Below are 18,235 nucleotides of genomic sequence, written 5' to 3'. Positions count from 1 at the left end.
ATCCCACTGCTGACACCAACTAATCATTTGGCGTTTAGCATTCTCCCCAATCAGTGCAGTATAACTTACTGCCATGCATTTAACAATGTCCTTCACGCAGTGGCGTGCACGGTCCGTACTTGACGAGCAGCGCAGTCCTTGCAAAATCCCCAGCCAAATAGCTTGCCCGGAATGGACAATTTGGCCTTTTGCAGACCCGTGCTCAAATGCAAGTCACATTATGCTTAAGTCAATGGCTTAAAGCAAGTGATCAATCAGTAACCCTTTGCCAATTATCCTTGGGCATAATAAGACGTTGTATGCAGATTTTGACCTTTTTCAGTTGTTCCCATAACATATTAATTCCACTGTGTTTGCGTGTTGTTTAGTAATTATACTTTGGAGAGGGAAAATATGCTGCAGTTGCATTGATCGTTCAATGAGTATGTAATACATAAATTGAAAGTGCGATCTATAATGATGCTTTGACATAATGTTTAGCATGTACGTTTACTGTTCATGGCTATAAAATGCTTTACATTCAGTACATCTGTCAATTCATTCATACAGCACAAATATACATCATTTACATTCAAACATTCACAGAACAGACAAAGCATAAAAATTCAAAAATTTACACAAATGTACAGGGTAAAATGAAAGTAAACACTTCAAGGATAATAAGGAATGACATGACTGCAGGTTTTCTTTGGTGTAAACGATGCATTTTAATTAATTATTTCGTTATGGAACTATTTGGTCTGTTCTATACCTGCAGCCAAAATCATAAAACCCCACCATATTAACTGACATTCCACTGAAGAATACAGGAACAACACTTGACTTTGCCAAATAGATTTTTGCTTCCTTTGCAAAAACATACAATTAAAAACCAATTCTGAGAAATAAAATTGCCATCGAATTAAATTAATTTACATAATAAACAAAACTTTAACAAAAATAAAACTTTTCCCCAACTATTTACAGTAATTTTATCCTTTTTTTCCTCTAAAATCTCTATCCTAAAACATCAAAACATCACGATTTTGTAATGAGCTTTTTGACGACACACTTTCATTTCCAAAGGACATTTCCTTGCGAAAATTTTCTTTTTAACCTAAATAAAATTCCCTTAAGGGCCGACAGACCATAAACTTCTCGAAAACATATTACAGCACTCCGGAATGAAACAATAACTTATCTTGGGGAAGGGCGGGGTGGGGGGGGGGGGAGTAATTTCAAACCCACTTTTTGAGGAATATCTCATCTTTGTGTGAAGTCAAAAACAAAATTGGCTCGAAGATCAAATATTACTTGAAAGTTTTACATTGAATTTTGCCATTGAGCAGTTAGGAATTTCTTGCGGGGCTGTTTTTCAAGCAAATTGAGCTGTGTCTCTTGGCTGTCATCCTGTAAGGCAATTGATATGTCATGAGGAACATATCATATTACTTTGGTACTTATGACTTTTCTTGTTCAAAAAGGACTACAATATCAACATAGAGTTAAGCGTTGCATGGAATTGAAAACCTGGATTTTCAATGGCAATGCAAAAAGCCCGTCAAGGAACCGGTGCCTGTACATTTGGAAGGCACTTGTCTCGATACACTACAAGTGATAACGATCATCGCTTCGACCTTCTCATCGTGAAGCCGTAAGAAAAGGATGTTGGAAAATGAGCCGTTTCCCTTATCATGCATCAGTTGTGGCGATAAAGATGAACACAAATGTCATTTATTTTCCCTGATACTTAAATGCTCCGGCTGTCATTGGAGGACACAAAATGAAACCATCAAATTGATTTCATATAATAGGGGGGAAAATTTTTCAAATAAAGTTGCTTTTTAGACGGATGGTTTAGAACTGCTGGAGGATTAATGAAACCAAGATTAACGAAAATATTTTAATTGCCGAATGTTTTCAGGTTAACGTTACTCTTGCATATCGAGGAGTCATTTCTTGGCAAAACGAAGTGTTTCCATTTAAATCGCTTTAAAATGTGCTGGAGACGAGCAGCAGAAGTGAAACATTTCCCATGAAATGAGGACTTGAAAAAAAAATCAAACTTACAAGCAATCCTGATAATAAAGATTACTGCTGCATGTTATAGGGGCATTAAACGCAAACGAATGTTTTGGGTAAACAAATGAGTGCATGAATGTGACATTCCATGGCTTTTAACGCTCAAGCCAGTTTTGATTTATGGGTTGGCCGTAGCCAAAATAATGGTGCCATGGAAAAGAAAAGAAATTGCTTCGATGGATGTGAGCGCCTGGATTTCCAGGCTTGTCTTTCACAAAGAGTGCATCATCCAAACTGTACATATCACGAGTCAGTGTCAAGTCCAAATGAAGCCCATTGTGTTCAGACAGCTAAAAAGACAGCAACTTGGCTTAATGCCATGCACAAAAGGTTTGAAAGCTGTCATTGGTGTCGGTTCGGCAGCTAAGGCAATGCTCCCATAAGACAAGCCATGGTGCTTGATTGATGATGGGGGACCTGCGTCTTTCATCCATTCCGGTTGTTGTCTGTGTCCCCAAGTGATGGATATTTCCTCTTCGCCGCAAAGTGCCATTATGGAGGAGACCACCAGTAAGCCGCACCACTGTCGAAATGCCCAGCAAAGAAGTGCACACAAGAACACATTGAAGCAATCTGCTTGTCGCCAAATTCAAATTGTGATCAGAAGGACGCAAATTTTTGGCAATGTCAAAGTGTCTCAGGCATGCCGTTTCATGTGCAGGGCAAGATGGTCCGATCTTGAGAATGACCTGCAGCGAGAAATGCGGGAATATAAAAGAGCATTGTTGGTGCACAACAAAGAGCTTTTGATGGAATACATTTTTGTGAAGCTTCCATTCTGTTTTTGCATCACATTCTTGACTGATGGCAACAAATTCATCCTTTATACCCTGAATGAAAGAATTATCCATGAGCAAATGCCGAACCACGTTTGCATTTTTTTCTTCATTTTACAAGACTTTCCATTTCTTTGTATCTATCAGTGCGCATTCCTGAGCTCAAACACACAGCGGCTCTTCCTTAGCGACAACAAGTAGACCTAAGAAAGCATTCGTGATATATATTGCACAATGTGCTTCAAAACACAAATGAGTGGAGCTCAATTACAGGCATGTTGCACTCTCGTTATTTTGATTTTATTTATTTTTCGCATAATTTTAAACTGATGCCAGGTTTTCGCTCAGCTAAACTCCTCGCATTGCAGGAGGTAATATCATGTCACAGTGTACATGTCACATGTACCTGTCACAGTGGGCGCACTTGAATGGCTTGGCACCAGTATGCTTCCGATAGTGTCGTGTTAGTTCGTCACTTCGTGCAAACCGCCACTCGCAACCGTCCCATGAACATTTGTATGGTTTCTCGCCTATATGGAGATGGGATGGCCGGTGGAGAAGAAAGTAAGAGGTAACATTAGTCGGAAAATCAACAATGCATAAGTAGCAGGTTGCTTAGCCAATAGGGAAAGCACTCTTACAAACAACGTAATCTTCATTCCAACAAGCAATATGGCTAAAAACAAAGCAAAGAAAAACAAGCATTGGAATTATTTATCAGGAACATTTGCTATCAAATAATAATATTATCAAGCATAATAGTAACTATGACTACAATTTGGCTTCGACTCAAATGTACTGCATTGGTTACAGATCTAAAATGAAGCGATTCCAACTTGAAGCAAAAGTTGTCACTTGTACCAAGCATTTTCTTTGGAGCTGAGCAAGCCTCTATTACAGCAAAACATGACAAAAGCATTGCAATAAATTGAAGCTAACAGGAGCAGAAACTTCCTGAAGGTCAATTAAGTGTATAAATGGTCTTCTGTGACTCTAACCTGTTGAGTCCTGGTCTCAACTTAGTGCTTCTAAGCTTTCGTTCTCAGCAGAATAGGACATGAAATCTAGACTACTCGATAGCTTGACAGTCCAAAACTGGATGACAATTCTTACCGGTATGCGTCCTTTGATGGGCTTTCAGATGGGAACTCTTTGTGTATACTTTACGGCAGCCCGTAAAGGGGCATCGGTGAATACGCTTCTTGCCCTCGGGGGATGCTTCTGGGCTGCCCTGTCCCAATTTGACTTGAGACTTGACCAGAGCGTGTCCTTGAAGCATGGATCTTGTCAGGTCAATTTCACCATAGCGGGTCTCCACTATTTCTGCAGTGTCTCCTGCCATCAAAGCAGCCACTGCTATAGCCCCTTCAATTTCAGGCAGTGAGGGCTCAGGAGAGGATGGAGGTGTGAGGCCAGTAGCTTCACCAAGTTGTTCCGTGTTCCCGACCCTCCCTGGTGATAGCATGCCAGGATGTACATCGTGTCCTGGGACTCTCTCAGAACCAAATGACCCTGGCCCATCACACTGTGCGTCACTGCCCACGGGACTCGACTCGGCTGTTGAGAAGCCATCCCCAGAGAAATCAACGTCACAGCCATCTTCCGCAAAAAGTTCAGCACCTGGTTCGAGGGGAGATGACGGGGTCGCAGCCAATGGATCTCCGACAGTGACCGGAAGGGTTGCCTCCATGCACGGCTCAGTATAAGAAGTCAGAAAACGTTGCCAAGGACTCTCGTCCAACTGTCGGCTGGCAGGCACTGCCGCATCACTGGGTTCTGTTTGTAGGTAGCGTTCCATCTCAAGGCAAATCTGCATGAGACAATCAGGCAAGCACAAAATGCAGATAAATACAACAAATTAAATTTGCTTTCTAAGCACAACGAGAGCCAAATATGCGAATGGAATTTGATCTGGTGCTGTAGACCTCCAGCAGGCAAAACGTATGAGTTTCTGAATACGAAGAATAAGCCCATGTGCAAAAACTTTAATACCACACAGGAAGTCGGCGTGTCTGACAGCACACGGTGCCAGTGTCCAAGGACAATCGTGTAAGACTTATTAGCAGTACAAGAGCCCTCAAACACATAATAGAACAAGTATTTTCAGCGAATAATAAATAAAAAAGTGTTTCTCGATGGGAACGCGCTTGGTCGTACAGCTGGTTTTGTGTTTCGTGATTAAAACAAAAAATGCAAACACTGGTTTGTGGATAGCAACCGTGCATCAGCTAGGTGTTCAAACAGAGACACGGCAAATAGTGAAATGCGAAAGCAAAAGTTGCAAGTTGAAAATAAAATAGTGGTAATTAAATCATTAAAAATAATAAGAAAGAAAATAATGGCAATAAAATGTAAAAGTGTACATTATAAAAACACCATGCAGTAAAAAATGCAGCGCATAATTCGTTTTGAATAGACGTCATCCGTTTTTGCCTTCTATCTCACACAACCGCTTTACCGATCGCCCCTCCTCATACAACACAATAGTTGCACTTGAGGAAATCTTAAATCGAAGTAAAAATGGAAAAGTTCAATATGAGTAATGGTATGCACCGATAACAAAAACCCACAATTTCCTGTGCAAGGAACGCATGTTATGCCGTGTCCACACTTTCATGCATTTGACCACAACTATACTCGGTGCATTGGAAACTCAGAGTCCAAAACCTGAGCTAAAAGTAAAAGGATTGCAAATTCGTACTCGTTTATGATTTCTTTATCAGAAAACCACGCATAAAGTCCACAATGAGGAAGTGACAGCAAACGAAGAGCTTGAAGTCCAGGCCAAAAAAGCACCGCGTCAAAGTCCCCAACGGATCAGATTACAAACAGGCGCCGCCATTGGTGGAAATTTGAAATCGGTGACCTATCAGATTTGAACAGAATATGACGGGTAATGCAACTGGAATCTGGGCAGAGCTATCCAATGCCATTTGGGCAATCCACGATCTATCACTCGATTTGGAGGCTCAGGGCAAGCAAATGAGTTTACCCTTAATCTTGTTATTCTCCCGGGGAGATTTTCGTAATTTATTGTACAGTACACTTTACGGTAATAATGCATTGCGTGAGTCAGCAGAGTGTGCCGTTGCAGTCTCGCTGCCCACTCGGCCTGTTACTGTATATTCTTGGAAGAACGTTTCGAAAGCTTTCAGATTTCACTAACCGTCGTGGTTCTCTGCACACGATGCGCCGGTGGCATACTTCGCCAAATGAAGACATGACACTAATAACGGGTTCTCACATGATGTCATGCGCCTCTCTTTGGTCGCGGTGAGGTAACTATAACTGCATGCACCTTTTGTTCGCCAAAGTGTTTGTTCGCATCGGTGGCAACGAGTCACACAACACACATGGTGGAAAGAAGGACATCCGGCAAATAAATAAAGAAGAAGACATGGACGGCGCAAGAGACCAGCAATGAGTGTAGTAAGCGGGTGTAGGAGAGAGAAAGTAAGAGGGTGAGGTGGGTGCAAACAGAAGCCTCAGCAGTGATGTAAGAATTTGCTGTGTGTGCGCATTTTCAAGGTCTGCCCCCCACCATCCCCGACCCCTCGGGGCAGTGGCGACAGTTTAAATATCAGGCCAAGCAAAGGTCAGCCACATTCCCAAAAGGGAGATTCCAAATTTTGAGCACTTGGTGGTTTTTTTTCCACTTCTTCTTCTGCTTCTTCTTCTTCTTCACTCATTATTCTTTCTGCTTATTCTTCTTCCTTCACATTGGCGAAAAAGCAAGCAAAACAAGCCATACACCGTGGTAAGATTAATGTGCATAGACCTCAGCTCTTTGGAATGTTATCTGTCGGAGAGATAATGACGCAAATGCTGAGACGCTCGCAGCATTCGGCGCCGGATTCGCTCACCTATTACACCCGACAGGCAGTTATGGTTTTGTGGTTAGGTTTTCAAAATTTATGGCCGCCTACTTTGAGTACAATTCCACCTCACCCGGTTTTCCATTTTCGTGCCAATAACAATGATCTCTGCAGTAGTGTCGCCATCTTAAATCATATCATGCCATATTATAAGACTCGTAACATCAAAAAGCCATAACATGCTGTCCTGTGCATGGTTTTCAGGCCGAACTATGGGGCACGAGAAAGGAACAGCAGCTTGTAAGCAGGAAAGCCATTAAAGCAGAAGTGAGATGGAGAAACGGATGTTTCATCAAAGAATGGAAAATTTCACATCCTCTGGAGCGAATGCAACTTCTTTCTTCTTCAACGGCCACCATTATCCCACCTTTCTGGTCGGGTCTGACGGGGGAAGCTTGGCCTGAGTCTTCACGAACCGGTTGGCCAGGCTTGACGTTAGACTGGTTAGGGCAGAAATTTCAAATTTGGCCATGGTGCCCGCGATAGCTCGCGTAGTCTTCGTGAAGGACTCCGTGGGATCTTTAATGTCCACCGGCCGATGCTGGTAGACGGGATTCCGAGGGATGGCACACACATTGATGAATCGCCGTGCCTGTGAATCACCAGGATGCCAGTTTATAGCCGAGTCGGGATTTGAACCCAGGCTGGGCAGCTTAGAGGTGAGTGTGCGTACCTATAGGCCATCCTGCAAGCCTTCTGGAGCGAACACAACAATTTGTCCAAACATTCTGTCCTGTAGCTTGGGGGTAAAGCATGTATGAAGGTGAACACACCTGGCAGGTATACATCGTGTTCACAGGTTAGAATCTTGCTCCTTATTGCTTTTATTCATTATTGTTGGTGCAAAGATCAGAGTTGGAGATCAACACCGTGATATCGCAGCTCGCTGGCAGGGAACCAGAGCTCGCCAAGCAGAGAAAATCAAACGTGATTAAGTTAACTAGATTGGGGTGTGGGGAGGGGGCATGGGGTCGTTATATGCACTGTCCCGGCGAGCCATGCTCGAGAGGCTTTACATTTTTATCGGATATAATATACAGTACCAACAACAATGTTATCGCAAAGTACGAGGCATTCTTATTCGGCTGGCATCGCCTGTGCTGCCAGCATCACCGCAGGCGTTTACAACCCGCGTGTCAACAAACCCTTCTCAAAGAAGCCACACACACACACACGTACACACACACACACACACACACACACACACGTACACACACACACACACACACGTACACACACACACGTACACACACACACACGTACACACACACGTACACACACACACGTGTATACACAAACACACACACACACACACACACACACACACACACACACACACACACACACGTACACACACACGTACACACACACATCTACGCACGCACGCACACACACACACATGTACACACATGCACACACACACGTACACATACATGTGCACCCCCATGTACACTGCCATGTTTGCGGGTGCCTGTACTCACAGAGGAGAGGTGTATAATATACCTGTTGCCAAGTTTCCTCCAGAGACGGTAGCGCAGAGAAGTAGCCCGTCTCGTGCACGATCTGCAATTCTTGGAAGATGCTGAAACTCGGGAGCACGTCCATGTCTGTCGCTCCGAGCTGCGGCAGCCGATGGATGCGCGTTCGTTCCAGCTACGTCTTGTATATTCTATGTGTCTGTCTCTCTGTTAAAGTGGCACCGCTTGTACGGCTACGGATTGCGTGTCGACATGGTCCGGTGAAGCCTGCTCCGGCACGCGACGCGCGCTCCGCGGCGTGAGACGGCACGTGCCCCGCGAGGGAACGCGCACTCACGCGGACATCTACGGGACGCAAAGTCGGCGCGCGCTCGTCTGCGCCTTCGCCGCTTTGAATGTACAACCGCTCTTTAACAGATCTTTCACCGAAACTCCCTCCATACCCTCCCTCCGCCTTTCCCAACGACCATTCATCCCCACCCCGACCGGCACCTTCTCCTCCCACCGCCGAACCAAGATCGCCCCTCCTCTTTCGTCGTCGCTCGTGTGGGCGGAGCGTAAATGCAGCGGAGAGTATATGGGGGCGGGGTTTTCATAAATTAGCGCCCACCGAGCAAGCGACGCCGCGGTCCGATTGGAGAGCGCGCTGTGGCGTCATCGCGTATTCCTTGACGTAACGGCGTCGGCCGAGCTACGCAACACGCTATTTTTAGTCTCCTATAAAAGCGGCTCGCTGAGTCGTTCTTGTTCGCAGCTGCATTCTGTTCATTGGGAAGTGGTGACCCGCTGTGGCTAGACCTGCTGTCGCTTTCCTTGCACCAAAGGTGAAGGTCGTTAGTGAACGGAAAGCAACGTCGCACGTCGGTTCGTGCAGTGCACGTGGTGCAGCAAAATGGCAGTCGGACTTGCACAATATCGCCTCAGAATGCACAACCCGAAAGACAAAACTACCGCAACAGATCGTCGTTGTTAATAAATATAAACGTGCACGGACGGTCGACTCAAAAAGCGCCAATTATGGGAATGCTGAAGCTCATTTTCAATTTTGTGCTTTCTCGGCCGCAGGCGGAACTTCCCGCGTCCAGAACGCCACCCACGGCTGTTATCCGGCCGCACAAGCACCGCGGGGACGGGCAGCGCTCGACGGTGGCACGGGTGGCACGACGGGCGCTGCTTATCTCCGAATTGCAAGGGCATGGCGCATTCCAAGAAGCAAGTGCGTTTCCTAGCGACGGAAATGAAAGGGACCGATGAAAACATAAAGTGGCGGGAAAGACGTGCGTCGTGTCCCCCCTCGTGTCATTATCCTGGTCCTTGTGACGATCGTGCCTCGCGCAGGTCGTTCCAAACGTTCCCAAAACACCGCGTCCGTGAGTGCACCTGCAGCTCTCGCCGAGGAATGAAAGTTCCATGACGAGTGCGGAGCGGACCGATTAAATAATGGCGTCGCGTGTTTTGCCTTAAGCTGCAAAGTCGGATAAAAATGGCCATTCCCATGTCGCAGGCGCTTCCTTTGTTCATCCCTCGCTTCGCCGGACCCACGTATGATGCATCGGACTCCGATGTTAATACGATTTACCAGATATGATGTTACCGTGTATACGCAGCCGTCCATTTGTCCATCCGACTGTCCTGCATTCCGCGCCGGCACGAGCATCCTATGGGAATCCCGTATGGACGAAACTTCAGGATGATTGGTGTTTAGAGAGCGCGCTTTAACGTACGTTCTCTTATTGCCACGTGAACTGCTAATTTGATCAACGCACGAAATATCCGGTCGAGGCACGGTGGTGACGTTCCGTGCACTGCTGGCTTATTGATGAATGGGTAGGGTAGCGGTGGAGGTGGAGGTACAGGTACAGGTAGGGGTAGAGGTGGAGGTACAGGTGGAGGTACAGGTGGAGGTGGAGGTACAGGTAGCGGTGGAGGTGGACGTACAGGTAGAGCTAGAGGTACAGGTAGAGGTGGAGGTACAGGTAGAGGTGGAGGTACAGTTAGCGGTAGAGGTGGAGGTACAGGTAGAGGTAGCGGTAGACGTACAGGTGGAGGTAGAGGTACAGGTGGAGGTAGAGGTACAGGTGGAGGTAGAGGTATACGTAGAGGTAGAGGTGGAGGTAGCGGTACAGGTGGAGGTAGAGGTACAGGTAGAGGTGGATGTACTAGTACAGGTAGCGGTAGTGGTGGAGGTAGAGGTACATGTGGAGGTACAGGTACAGGTGGAGGTAGGGGTTGCGGTAGAGGTAGAGGTACAGGTGGAGATAGAGGTACAGGTGGAGATAGAGGTACAGGTAGAGGTGGAGGTACAGGTAGAGGGTACAGGTGGAGGTAGTGGTACGGGTGGAGGTACAGGTGGAGGTTGACGTAGGGGAGGTAGGGGTGAGGAGTTATTTCAAAAACTTTATCAGTCCATACGAGGTGCAGCGCGTGTTAAATACAAGGCCTGAATTTCATCTTCCTACTCACTACTTTCCCTACACCTCCTCCCCCTCCTCGTACCCTCCTCCTTCCTCAACTACTATTACACCAACACCTCCTCCTCCTTTTCGTATTGTCACTGTCAGACAGCCTCAGCCTCGTACACACCTACTCCTATTATAATTGCACTTCCACCACCTCCTCCTCCTACTCATCCTCATCCTCCCCTTCCCTCACACTGCTACTACCACTACAACCCTTACAATACCTACTATTATTATTACTACTACAACTACTATTACTACTCCTACTACTACTACTATTACTACTACAACTACTATTACTACTACTACGATTACTACTACCACTTACTACTACTATTATTACTACTACTACTATAACTTTGTACACTCTCGGCCTCCCCTTCCCTTACTACTACTACTATTACTACTACTACGAATACTACTACTATTATTACTCCTTACTACTACTACTACTATTACTACATACACTCTCGTCCTCCCCTTCCATTACTACTCCTAGTACTACTACTATTATTAGTAGATGATAAATGTTGCTTCTGGGACACCTCCGTTTAACATGGGAAATCCCTATCTAATGTCATTTACCCCCCTGTCTTTAAAAAAAATCATAAACACCTCTATTTCTCCCTCTATGAACCTATAATCCTTCTCGCCTTATGAACCTATAATCCTTCTCACCTTATGAACCTATAATCCTTCTCGCCTTATGAACCTATGATTTTCTTCCTTTATGAACCTATAATCCTTCTAGCCTTATGAACCTATGATCATTCTCACTTCCATGTAAATTTTACCCTATTCCCCCCACTACCCCCTTAATGTAGTTCCTTAGACCACTCTGCTAATGAGCCTATAAATATATTATCTCTTTCTAACTTTTTTAAGAGTTCCATTCTCCTATAGAACTCATCCCCATCAAGTATATTTATAAAGTATACAGGTTCCTTAACCTTTTGTTGTGAAAGTATAAAGTGGTATGTTTCACGGAGGGTTCTTGTTTGACCTCCTCCTCTCCCACATACCATTTTAAAATTATAATATTTATTATCCGATTGATAACCATTAAAGTTCTCACTCCACTCTAATATATTTTTCTTCCCACCCTCCATTACCCCACTTAACAAATGAATACGTTTATCCGTCTTGAGAACCTTCTGACCAGTGATTCTCTCAACCTCTTGAATCTGATATTTTTCACATTCGTTATGTTTTCCATTTATATACCAAGGTTGATTACACCTCCACTCTTTAGTCTGGTTGATACTTGGTTCTATCATTTATATAATAGTAAAAAAGGTGGCGGTAGCCCGTTAAAATCCCTAACCCCCCTTTTTAACTTATCACTTATATATATATATATCTTATATACTTATATAACCATAAGGGAGACGATCAATTCCATTTTCTAAAATAAACCTCTTATCATCAAAAGCCCCCAATGCTTTCTTATGCACCTCTTCTGAATATAATTGATGTTTATAACTTCTTATTCCATTAATCTTTCTAAACTCTTCTTTCTTTGTTGTTAAACAGTTATAATAATCCTTAAAGTTTATTGTTTCTTTAATGACATTTTTCTTTATACCTTTTAACTTCTTATCAGTCTTTTCAACGTTATTCACAATGTATTTATAAGCATAAGCCTTCGACCTCAATCCCACAAATTCACTCATAACATTTCCTCCCAATTCATCCTTGAACTTTCCAATCACCTTTTTATTTTTAGAAGAGAACAACTCACTCTCTGGACTGTAATTACTTGTATCATAGATATTAATGTCCTTTTTCATATCTGAATAAACATCATCAGTATTAATTTTCAAAATAAAACTATCAGTATCCATATACAACAATGACACATTATCCTTATACTTTGATTTTAGATTAATATAAAAGTAATCATACATTAATGACTTTGACAAGTCAAGAATTGATGTTCCAATGTAAATAGGTTTGTCCATTTCAATACTCTCTTTAACCAAATGGATCGCACAAAAGTTCTCAGTAAAGACCTCAGCTCTAGTAAAACTCGGTCTATTAATTAATTTTGATGCTTGTTCCCAAGATGTTGCTAGTCTGATATTTTGTCTTTTCCTCACATTCTCCATGGTCTTACCAAAGACCGCATTATTCATTAATTTATAAAAGTCTTTCTCAAAATCTGTTTTTGACTCTGTTCTTCTTTGTGTATTAAAATCAATGTACCCCTTTAACCAATGACTTTGATTGAACTTTAGAACCCTGTGGATCTTCTCTACTCTTAGACCTTTTGATAAATATTGTCGCAAATTTCTTTGGTGTAGTACATAATTTTTCTTGTTATATAATGTAGTAAGTAATTTTTCTGTTGATTCACCTATATCAAACGATCGTTGATAATCACTCAACCATTCTTTCTTTGGACTTTCTTTCTCACAAGCAAATGGAAGATCTTTATGTTTGATATGAAGTTCTTCAGGATATTTTAAATCAACCTCAAAATAATAACCAACCTTTGAATCATCCAATTGTTTTTGTGTAGAGATACATACATCTTGTAAAACCTTTGTGTAGTCTTTTTCCTTTACCCATCTTAGTTTCCCATAAGGAAGAGCTTGAGACATTGCCCAGCCATACAAGTTGTTTGCGTCATAGTACATCAAGTAAGAACTCTCTTTCGTTGAATCATAATTTGGAAGATATTTGTTATTTGCTTTTGAGTAGCTGCTCGAGCATACTTGTGAAATTCCACCTCTTTTTGCCTTTTCAATCATCAAAAGCATATCGACATCGGTTATCAAATCCAAATCTTGTTTTGTCATTTTCAACATCGCTCTCCAAGCCAATCCAGGTGCTGTGTAGTAGTGAGCAGGATCCAATCCATATCCAGTGCGACAAACAGATCTAAAGGCTTCAAATACATCGGCCAATAAAAGCACATCAGTTTTGAGATACAAATCGTGATACTCACCAAGATTCTTGATGTTATATTTTTCCCAAACATTTTGTGCGTGTACATAATCTTTATCAGATATATGACTGTTGTTTAATTTGTTATCGAAATTTTCTTTTAAAGGAAGTTGTGTTTCATTGAATCTCTCAAATGAGTCCATATAGTCATAGGGGTAAATTCCCTTTTGTGTTAGAAAATCTTTATCTGAAAAATACTCTGAAAGACATGGAAACTCTTTTAGATTTTGAACCAAGTTAGCCAATGGACTTGCCATGAATTTAAATGTATCAAGAAATCTGATATGAGTAATAGGAGATGTGTGAATTGTTTTTGTGAATGAAATGTATTTCTGATCTGTGTTAGGAATTGCTGAAATGTGTCCAGATGTCTTTGAAAGTTCATTAATAAATAGATGCGTATCATAATGAGCATTGTTATGAAGAAAGACAGGAATGAAAGAGGGGAGTTGATAATTAATATTACAACTTTGATGAGCTGGACCTCTATATTTACCAGTGAGATGACAATGATCTCTAACCTTTAGACCTTCACCAATTTTTTCCTCACAAATATGACAAACATTGTTTTTTCTAAATTCCCTTTTCTGTTCACTCGTCAAAGACATTGGTTTATTAGTTTCTCTCATTATCTTGGTTAATCGGACACAGTCTTTTTCTAGTCGTTTCACAAACTCCTCTGGGGTATTTGAGCCTCTATACTCCTCTAACTTGTTATATTTATCACCAACGGATGATTTGATATAATAACAAAAACCGCAAGGAGTATGTTTTTGATATTTATTTGTGTATGAATCTTTTGGATCTGGAGAAGCAGTATCTATTTTTTCTAGAATACTTTCAAAATCAGCATATATAACAAATGGATGTTTGATCTTTTTCTTTTCATCTTTGAATGTGATATTTGAGCCTTCTTTAGGCATATTGATTACCGTTGATTTATGTTCACCACAATAATTTGAATGTTTATCTAATCTTTCTTGTGTATGGAAGAAGTTAAGACAACGCAAACAAATATATATTTTATTTGTTCTTTTACATACTTGTGGTTTTATTAATTTAGCAATATCTTTAATGTATGTATAATGTGAATTTTCCTCTGAATTAAAATATAGAAGATTAATATGAGTTTGTTTACAATTGTCAGAAAGCTTTAAAACCTGAATGCTGTTTGTTTCTGTTAGACCATAAACATTAACTGATAAATTATTTATCTTTTCAAATTTAGGAATATCATTTAAAGCCATCGGAAACTTTAGATCTTTCGTATTTAATGTATTCTCATATTTTTTATAATGAGATACTCTTTCATCATGAAAATGTGGAGGATGTAAGTGTGCTAGAATAGACCAGAGAAAACATTTATTGTCTTTATTTTTGATATTGATAACTGCTTTTCTATTTTTGATAACACTGGGTAAATCAATGTAGGAAGAAGCTTTTAGAGGATCTGATTTAAGAATATGAATGTCTATGTAAATAATTTTTCCTATATTGAATCCACTTCCTACGATTGAATTATCCACATCTTGCTCTTGTTTAATAAGTTCATCATAGACTCCTGATGTTTTAAAATCTTGATATGAAGATATAAAGTGTGGCTCAGTTCTCATGTATGGTGTATCTATAACTCCTTCGTCCTTTGTCATTTCTAATTTTACTCCCATATAAAATTTAAGTGGTTTCATTTCTTTTAGTGTTTTTTCAATCAACGTTTGAACAACAGGTTTAACTCTTTCTACAGCATCAACTATAGACTCTGGTTCAGGAGGTTTGAAGTTAAAGACTCTTATTTTAATATGTTCTTTGAATGCGCCATCAGAGTTTTTAGTTGTGATAAAATTTGATAAATGTAGAATTGTTTTAAGATGTATTTCGAAGCCTTTCTTGAGGATATTTTTATTACATGCAGAACAGTGTTTTGTTTCCTTCTGAATAGGAGATAGTAGGTGAAGTAGATTAAATGTGTGTTTGTTAGTTTTAAGGTGTCTTTTGTATTGTTTATATTCTTGTTCACAAACATCGCAATACGTTGCTTTGATCATATTTATTTATATAGTAAAATTATACTTAAAACAAAGTGCCTTTTTTAGAGGCTTTTTAAAAGATGAAACTGTGCTTAAAGTAAACACCTTTGAGCTTTTCAACTCGTTTTATGTATATAACTTTACTTAAAGTAAAACACCTTTGAGTTTTTCAACTCGTTTTATGTATATAACTTTACTTAAAGTAAAATACCTTTGAGCTTTTCAACTCGTTTTATGTATATAACTTTACTTAAAGTAAAACACCTTTGAGCTTTTCAACTCGTTTTATGTATATAACTTTACTTAAAGTAAAACACCTTTGAGCTTTTCAACTCGTTTTATGTATATAACTTTACTTAAAGTAAAACACCTTTGAGCTTTTCAACTCGTTTTATGTATATAACTTTACTTAAAGTAAAACACCTTTGAGCTTTTCAACTCGTTTTATGCATATAACTTTACTTAAAGTAAAACACCTTTGAGCTTTTCAACTCGTTTTATGTATATAACTTTACTTAAAGTAAAACACTTTTTTTTTTTTTTTTTTTTTTTTTTGTATACAAGATCGAGGCTCGTGAAAGAGCTAACAATAATCACAAAAAAGACAAACCAACTCCTCTCTGGGGGAGCAAGGCCAGAGAGGAGTCGGTAGAAGACAGAAAGACCACCAACCTGCCTGCGGTGAGTGAGTGAAAGGCCCTCGGAGTTGACTACATCGCAGGAGATTCCAATGATTCTGAAAGCTTTGGCCTCAACAGCGTGAAGCCGAGCAAGGTGTGAGGCAGGAGCACCAGCCCAGAGGGGGGAACAGTATTCCATTGAGCTGCGGATGAAAGCCTTGTATGTGGTGAGGAGCTCAGGTGTGCCAAGGAAGGACTTCGCACGACGGAGGATGCCCAGTCGGCGACTGGCTTTGGAGGCGAGCTTGGAAATGTGGTTTTCCCAAGAAAGATCATGGCAGATAGTGAGACCCAAAAGCTTGAGCGACAGAACTTCTTGGAGAGGATTGTTGAGAAAGTAGATGGGAGGGTTGTCCAGTCGGTCCTTTCGGAGAGGCATCGTAAGAGTGTGAGATTTATCAGGATTGAAAGACATGTTCCATTTGTTTGCCCAGTCTGTGATTTTGTCCAGGTCTGCAGAGAGTGAGGAGGCTGCAGACTGCTGATCTGAGGGATGAGGAATGGAGCGACATAGAGTAGAGTCATCAGCAAAGAGATAGAGAGGATTTTCAAGAGAGTCAGAGAGATCATTGATGAAGACCAGAAATAGCACAGGGCCCAGAAAGCCAGAAAATAGCACCTTTGAGCTTTTCAACACGTTTTATGTATATAACTTTACTTAAAGTAAAGCGTCTATGTATTAGCCAGAAAGTTTAGATACTCTAGTTCATCAATTTCAATTTCACTATCTGAGTCATCAATAAAGCTACTCTCATAACTATCATTTGAACACAAACTATTAGTATCATAACTATCTTCAGATCCTAGACTCTCAGTATAATAACTCTCAGAGTATTGACTGTTAATATCACTCATTTACATACCATTAAACTTCCATCAATATCTATATATTTTCTTTCATTAGAACTAATAACCACAATATTTTTTACATTAAATGTTATTTTCAAATAATCTCTAATAATCAGAGTACGGAATGATAGTTCACCACTAATATTCATATTATTAATTTCACCCACATCTTTGGGTCTATTAAAGAATATACAAATGTTTCCTCTAGAATCGTTGATGGTTTTATCATTCATTTTCAAAGCTTCTTTATCAATGATCTTTTCAAGCTTTGAGTAAATTGTTAGTAGTAGTGGAGAAACTTTTGTCAAATTTACTTTAATAGAGTTATTAATTAACATAGCTTGTCCTGTAAATTTAATAAAAGGACACATGTTATTCTCCATTATGGGTTTAATCCAAAAATTTCCATATTTATCTTTGTTCAATTTAACATCTTTGACATATTTTTCTATATCTTCCACCGAAGTAGAGATTGATTGAAATTTGTCTTTTGTGTTTTGAAACATTGTATTTATTAGCTAATAAATTTGCGTTTAGTTTAAGTAAAGTTATATACATAAAACGAGTTGAAAAGCTCAAAGGTGTTTTACTTTAAGCACAGTTTCATCTTTAAAAAAGCCTCTAAAAAAGGCACTTTGTTTTAAGTATAATTTTACTATATAAATATGATAAATTCTGAAGGATATTTAGAATTTCCAGACTCTCCATATGATAAATTAGAGAATTGTCCGGCTTGTGGTAGAGTGGGGCTTAATACAGAATCAGAAGCATATAAACAATGTATTTTCTGTGATTATCTTCTAATTAATGATAATAAAAAATATAGAAAAATATATAACTCTTTTAAATTAGAACCAAAAATGAATTACTTTACAAGATTAATAAGAGAGATGAATGTTAAGTATTATGGGGATAATACACCATTTCTTACAAGGGAAGAGACTATTTGTATTGAGGAAATGTATAAGGGTTTAATGATATTTATTATTCAAAATAATTTTAATGGAAATGTTAATACAAGATACTATATAAACAAAATAATGGATTATTTTGAAATTAAACCTGAACTCAGGATAAAATA

At 40.3% G+C, this 18,235-nt stretch overlaps 1 protein-coding gene across 1 annotated transcript; it reads right to left on the bottom strand.

Annotated features, from left to right (window-relative positions):
* Window positions 1-407: 407 nt before the first annotated feature.
* On the bottom strand, window positions 408-8,692 carry LOC137434330 (Krueppel-like factor 7). The gene is made up of 4 exons (XM_068127227.2): window positions 8,216-8,692; window positions 3,951-4,647; window positions 3,244-3,367; window positions 408-2,750 (listed from the first exon to the last, which is right to left on the bottom strand). The coding sequence occupies exons 1-4, from the start codon at window positions 8,315-8,317 to the stop codon at window positions 2,699-2,701; spliced, it is 975 nt and encodes a 324-aa protein (XP_067983328.1). The 5' UTR covers window positions 8,318-8,692; the 3' UTR covers window positions 408-2,698.
* Window positions 8,693-18,235: the final 9,543 nt, after the last annotated feature.

The sequence above is a fragment of the Myxine glutinosa genome, chromosome 10, assembly GCF_964187855.1.
Source record: "Myxine glutinosa chromosome 10, kmMyxGlut1.1, whole genome shotgun sequence".
NCBI classification, from domain to species: Eukaryota; Metazoa; Chordata; class Myxini; order Myxiniformes; family Myxinidae; genus Myxine; species Myxine glutinosa.
This window is presented reverse-complemented; position numbering and strand designations above follow the sequence as displayed.

What these genes read in the sequence shown, in the direction of transcription:
- LOC137434330 (XM_068127227.2), bottom strand. Translation starts at nt 8,317, where the DNA reads ATGGACGTGCTCCCGAGTTTCAGCATCTTCCAAGAATTGCAGATCGTG. An exon ending in CCATCAAAGGACGCATACCG is followed by an intron (nt 3,368 to 3,950) that starts GTAAGAATTGTC and finishes ATCTCCATATAG; the next exon opens with GCGAGAAACCATACAAATGT. An exon ending in AAGTGCGCCCACTGTGACAG is followed by an intron (nt 2,751 to 3,243) that starts GTACATGTGACA and finishes TTCTCGCTGCAG; the next exon opens with GTCATTCTCAAGATCGGACC.